This window comes from Echinops telfairi, unplaced genomic scaffold, assembly GCF_000313985.2.
Source record: "Echinops telfairi isolate 266 unplaced genomic scaffold, ASM31398v2 ScPeMD7_2;HRSCAF=8, whole genome shotgun sequence".
NCBI classification, from domain to species: Eukaryota; Metazoa; Chordata; class Mammalia; order Afrosoricida; family Tenrecidae; genus Echinops; species Echinops telfairi.
This window is the reverse complement of record NW_022103898.1, coordinates 208,055-214,464: the sequence shown is the minus strand read 5'-3', so window position 1 is coordinate 214,464 and position 6,410 is coordinate 208,055. Positions and strand designations below refer to the sequence as shown.

The 6,410-nt window shown below is 45.4% G+C and overlaps 1 protein-coding gene and 1 long non-coding RNA gene across 2 annotated transcripts in view; one reads left to right on the top strand and one right to left on the bottom strand.

The window, feature by feature from the left end:
• The window catches only part of CHKB (choline kinase beta), a 3,073-nt gene extending 2,929 nt beyond the window's left edge, over positions 1–144 (bottom strand). Inside the window, exon 1 of the mRNA XM_004700604.2 lies at positions 31–144. Within this exon, the coding sequence (XP_004700661.2) occupies positions 31–144 (114 nt within the window). The remainder of the gene's footprint in view (positions 1–30) is intronic.
• Positions 145–403: 259 nt separating this feature from the next.
• The window catches only part of LOC123521578, a 35,217-nt gene continuing 29,210 nt past the window's right edge, over positions 404–6,410 (top strand). The window contains exons 1-2 of the long non-coding RNA XR_006679995.1: positions 404–920; positions 1,497–1,613. This is a non-coding gene — a long non-coding RNA (uncharacterized LOC123521578). The remainder of the gene's footprint in view (positions 921–1,496; positions 1,614–6,410) is intronic.

The window sequence follows — 6,410 nt, the reverse complement described above, 5'->3', positions numbered from 1 at the left end:
CTTCCGCCTGCGGTCCGTTTTGCTTCCGGCCTGCTTGGCCGCTCCGCCCACACTCGGGTTTTTCCGGAGGTACTCGGCTCCTTCCAGCGCCGCTCGGCTCCCTCCGTAACCTGGTCTGGGGCGCCCCCCAAAGGTCAAGTCCATCGTCTTTCCGCCGTGCCCCGCCCCTGGCTCGTCGCGAAAGCCAATGACCTCAATCTCTGGCTGGGGCGCGCCCGCTCCCGCCTCAGGGCGTGACTGCGCGAAAGACAGGCTTCTGTTTGGATAACGAACCGGAAATTGGGAAACTGAGCCAATCAGAAGTGTCCTGAGCGGGTCGGGGTTGGGGACAGCCTCGCTTCGTGTCACGTGGACGAGTCCTGTGGGCGGGGTGAAGCACCGGCGCCTGGGCGCGGGCCAGGCCTGTGGGCGGGATGTGGTTGGCCAGTGTCCGCGGCTCAGTCTTGGAAGGCCGAGGAGAGACAACCTGGGCCCGCCCAATCTGATGAGAGCTTGTAGTCTGTGAATCTTTCTAGGATCCGACTGCCTGCATCTTTCTCCTGCGGAGTGGCTGCTGGGTTCAAATGCCTCACCCACTGCGCCACCAGGGCTCCTCAAGTTCACAGACTTGGAAGCTCCGCAGAGCACTTCTCTGCCCTGTAAGGGTCCCTGGGTGTCGGAATCGAGTCCAAGGGTTTGGGAGTCCAACCTCTCATCGTTCATCCTACGTGTATGGAAGGAACACCTACTACACGTCCCCCACCCCCAACCTGGTCAGGCCCACTCATGGCTCGCTTTCGGGCCCAATTCTTGGCGTCGGGACAGGATGGGAGCAGCGGTGTCAGAGTGTGTGGGCCCACGCTGGGATTCTGACTGGTTCTGGGCCTGGAGGCATTGAAGGAGATGGAGTGGACCAAGAAGGCAGCTTCTCCCAGCGTCAGGTAAGCTCGTAACCACCTGCAGAGGTGTGCTCCTACTGACAAGGGAAGTTCCCCTGTGAGCTGTGACCAGGGAATTAGTAGGCCCAGCGTACTGCTAGGCTCAAAAGTCTAAATCAAACCCCAAAAAGACAACAGAGGACGCTCCGGGGCTGCCTTTCTTCTCCTTGGCCCATTTGGGCAGTTTCATGTGTGTTCCAGCTCTCCTTAATGAACAGCAGCCTGGTTGTGTGTGTGACACACACACACACACACACACACACACACACACACACACACGGACGTCAGGCTGGGGTGGAATAGATGGACAGACTACTAGAGTGATGTTTGACTTGTATGGCCAGAGCAAATCAAAAATTGTTGAGCAGAAGGCCGTTGTCCATTGCTGCTGTGGAAAATCACCATCTTTCACAACGTGTTTAAATGAAACCAATTCTGGGACCTAGAGCTCATTGATGAGAAAGGAGACCAAGTTCCTTTTTTTTTTTTTTAAGTGGGTTTGGTTTCTTGTTTAATCATTTCATAGAAAAGTATGAGAGATGTACAAAAATGACTTTCTGCTTATGCTTACACTTAAAGGAGAACCAAGTTCCTTTTGGAAGGATGCTGCAACGCTTCCACAAATGTCCACAGAAAAGATTCCATCCGCCTTCCCCTTCCCCTAGAGGGACCTAACAGAATAGCTGCAAGTGGGAGGTGAGTGGCTAGGTACCTTCTGAGCTGATGTTTCTACCAGGGCACCTGAAATACCATGGCTCTTGGTTGGTTAGAGTACCCGTAGAGCCCTGGTTGTGTAGTGGATTACTAGTTAGGTTGCTAATCACAAGGTCACCATTTGGAAGTCACCAGCTGCTTCATGGGAGCAAGATGAAGCTTTCTGCCCCGTAAAGAGTTAACAGTCTCAGCAACCCAGATGGGCAGTTTTCCTCTGTCTTGCAGGCTCAGTATGCGTCAGAATCCACATAGTGGCAGCGACTTTGGTTTAGTTGTTAGAGTTTCGGCTAATGGAACTCAAATGGTAAGCAGATCTGCCCCAAGTCCTCTGGCGACTTTTCTAGGTCCTAGTGCTTGTGTGAGCTTTAATTGTGCTAAATGCCCCTTGGGGTGACTTTTAAAAGCCCATCCCAGGGGCTTTTAAAGTTAAGGATTTAAAAGGATCTGCTCATATTACTTTGGCATAAAACTGTTAAACGTGCTTCACAACTGTGCATGGATCCTTACAAGTTTGCTGAGCAATTTAAAGTCCTTGTTGAGGCTTACAAGCCAAAAGTCTCAGATTTTTGTGAACTAGTCCACATGGTAATAATGACCTAGAGAGTACCAATTGGGTAAATGGAACCCCCTTTCGTCCTCCCCCTAAAAAGAACCCCCCCCAAAAAAATCCCAAAGAGAATCTAGGTTCAGACCTAAATAAACAGCTGCTGGACTGAGAGGATCACGGGCTGACACTAAGAGATGATTTGATGCTGCTAGGAAGCTTTTCCCTAGCAATAAATTGAACAAAACATTTTCTTGCTAAAAAATAAAAGCAACAGTGAGCATGCCTCCCAAACTACATTACTTAAATGTCAACCTCTGGGAGAGTCAGCGCAGTGTTCACATCTGGCCTAAATTCTGAACTTTCAACCCGAGTATGAAAACATAGACTAGATTGGAAAATAGCTAGCCAATTTAGCGTGCAAACCTGCTCAAACTTCAGGGACATTAGATTTGGATTTTGGTGTTTCCCCCCTCCATTTGAAAAATGCACTCTAGAAAGATTATTTTTGACTGGGCCTTTAAAAGCAAAAACGCTTATAAAAATATGTTGTTGTTTTTTAACCTCTGGATGGTATTTTTAGATTTTATATTATATATATATATATACATATATATATTTCTTTTTCAAGGAGTTCCGTTTTATTTTATGGTATGTGTATGCTTATGCATTAAATTGTTTTACTATTATAAAGAATGAAATTATTCATTTTGACATGTTTTTGTTTATATACCAATCTTTGAAAGGAGTGATGGTGGAACTCACGGTGTATTAGGCTGGGTTGTCTTGAGAAACAAACCAGTGACACTCATCTACATTATGTACAATAAAGAAGTTTATATTAAGAAGCAACTTTACAGCAAGAAGGCATCCCAGCCCAGTCCAACTCAAGTCCCTAAGTCTGGTGCTAGTCCCTATGGCTCTCTTCAGACTCATGTAGCCGATGCCAGAAGGCGAAGCAGGAAGCAGGAAGATCACAGGCCAGTGGGTGCGGGGTCAAGGATCCAAGGTCTCTGGGAACATGGCAGGGCACCAGGAGCTCTCAGTGTCTGGTGGCCCACATGGGGCTACCCCTTGAGGCTGGCAGAGTTCCAGTAAGCAGGGAGGCAGGAAGGCAGGGAGGCAGAGAGAGCAGTTCCCAGACTCCCTCAGTCTCACACAAAAGGGTGCACCTCCAAACAAGTGTCATCAAGCTTCCACTTGACTGGCAGGTTTGGACTCCATACCTGGTCCAGAGTGTCTAGTTGACGTAAAATCATCCACCAACCACACACGACTGCCAGCATGATCAGCAGTTCAACCCACCAGCCGCTACAAGGGAGAAAGATGAAACTGTCTGCTCCCATAAAGACTTCCTGCCTTGGAGACTCTAGAGCAGCAGTTCTCAACCTGTGGGTCACAACCCCTTTGGGGGCCAAACAACCCTTTCACGGAGGTTGCCCAATTCATAACAGTAGCAAAATTACAGCTATGAAGTAGCAACAAAAATTATTTTAAGGTTGGGAGTTCATCACAACATGAGGAACTGTATGAAAGAGTCACAGCATTAGGAAGGTTGAGAACCACTGCTTTATAGGATCACAACAAATTGGAACAGACTGGTGACGGTGATAACCCACAAGGTTACCATCCCCTTATTTACTTTATTAAAAACTATCCAGTCCACTTTGTGGTCCACAGCACCTCACGTTTGCATAGTCCTTTCCAGTCATTTGGTAGGAATTACAAAGATTATAGCTGCAAAGAATATAGAAGGGTCATATTAAGTAATTCATAGCACTGCATTTAGTTGTGTTAGGACTTCTTCAGGGTAGCAAAGAGGTATAAAAATCATGTGAAAAGGATGTGTTGACGCTGTTAGGTGGTGAGCCCTCATTGGCCTCATTCATGCCCATGACTTCAGTTAGCGTCCACATGGTCGTGACTGAGTAACAGCATGACTGTTACACTCTGAGGTCACTGTTTTAGTTCCATTTTGTGACTGTAGCAAGGAGCCCTGGTGGTGCAGTAGGTTAGGCATTGGCCTGCTAACAGAAAGGTTGGCAGTTCAAACCTATCAGCAGCTCCAGAGGAGAAAGATGAGAGCGTGTGTGCTTCCATAAAGATTTAAAATGTTGGAAACCCTACGGAGCAGGTCGCCTGCATTCTCCAGGGTCAATATGAGTCAGAATTGATTTGATGGCAATGGGTTTGTCACAAATTACCCCAAACTTAGTCACTTAGAAAAATGTATTCCCTTACAGTTCTGAAGACCAGAGACTTAAAATCAATTATCACCAGGCTGACATTAGGGTGTTGTTGGTGCATGTAACCCACAGAGGTCTCGGAATAGCTGATACCTGCCCCTGGCAGCTTCTGGTAGCTGCTGGCAGTCCAGCCTCTGCCATGTGTTTGCACTGCCTCCTCTTCTGGGGTCCATGTAATCAATCTCTCCCTCTCTTTCACAGGACATTTAGGGTGACTTTGGGGGCTGGCCCACCTGGTTAATCCACCACTTGTCTATCAGTTGGTTGAACTGTGGTGGCTGGCATGCTGCTGTGCTGCTGGAAGTTCAGCCACCAGTATTTTAAATGCCAGCAGAGTCATCCAACGTGTACAGGTTTCAGTTAAGCTTACAGACTAAGAACAGACTATGAAGAAGGAATCGGATATCCACTGCTGAGGGCTTAGACATGGAAAAACTGAGGAATAGCACCTAAGCATTGTCCGATACTGAAAATATCATGCAAAGAAACAGAACATTGTTAGCTCAGTGTCCGAAGGCACTCAAAATATGACAGAGGGGGAGATGCCTTCTCAAAGTAGAGTTGACCATAATGACATGGATGGAGTAAAGCCTTAAAGACCTTCACTGACTGATGGGGCACAACTTGAAATGAGATGAAACATGCAAATATCAATTAATAACTGGAACTCGGAATATATGAAATATGAATCTAGGGGAATTTCCAGTTGTCAACAATGAAATGGAATACATCAAAGTCAACATTCTAGGCCAGTTAGAGAGCTGAAATGGACCTATAGTTACCTTTTTGAATCAGAAAACCATATAGTTTACTATGCCAGGAATGACAGATCCAAGAGGAATGGTGTTGGATTTATCATCAAAGAGACATTTTAAGATTGATTGTGAAATACAATGCTGACTGTGATAAGATAGTATCTATCCTCATACAAGGAAGTCCAGTCAATACAACTACTATTCAAATTTACACCAACCACTAAAGCTAGTGATGTAGAAATTGAAGAATTCCATGAATCTTTCAGTTTGAAATCGATCAAACATATGATCAGGAAGCATTGATAGTAATTAGCAATTGGAATGCAAGAGTAGAAAGCAAAGAAGGACTGGTATTGGGAAATATGGTCTTACCGATAGAAATGAAGCTGGAGGTTGCATAATAGAATTGTGCCATGCCAATGACATCTTCACTGCAAATACCTCTTTACAGTAACACAGGGCCTTCTCCAGACGGACTCCATGGAAATAAAATGGACTACATCTGTAGGAAGAACTCAATATCAATAGCTAAAATCAGGCCAGGAGTTGGCTGTGGAGCAGCCCGTCAGTTGCTCGTTTGAAAGTTCGGTGGAAGTTGAAGAAAGTGAAAGCTCGTGAAAGCCACGGTGCGATCTTGAGTTGATCCCACATGAATTTCAGGAGCACGTCAGGAGGAGAGTTTACCCTTCGGACACTGAGGACAGGAGACATGATGCGCTCTGGTTTGACATAAATAAAAGTCATACTTGAAGAACGCAAAGGGTCATTAAAAATATGAAAAATACAGAAAATATTTAAACTTTAAAAATAATAAGAAAGAAAAGATCAAAGTGGATGTCACAAAAGACGCTGAAACTTGTTCTTAATCGCAGAGTAGCTAAGGCACATGGAAGGAATGATGAAGTCAGAGAGTGGAGTAGAAAATTCCAAAGGGCAGTTTGATAAGACAAAGTAAAATATGACACTGAAATGTGTAAAACCTAGAGTTAGAAAACCAAAAGGGAACAACATGCTCAGTATATCTTTTTAAAAAAATCATTTTATTGGGGGCTCGTACAGCTCTTATCACAATCCATCCATTGTATGTCAAGCACATTTGTACATTTGTTGCCCTCATCATTCTCAAAACATTTGCTTTCTACTTGAGTCCTTGGTATCAGCTCCTCATTATTTCCCCCTCCCTCATGAACCCTCGATGATTTATAAATTATTATTATTTTGTCATATCTCACAC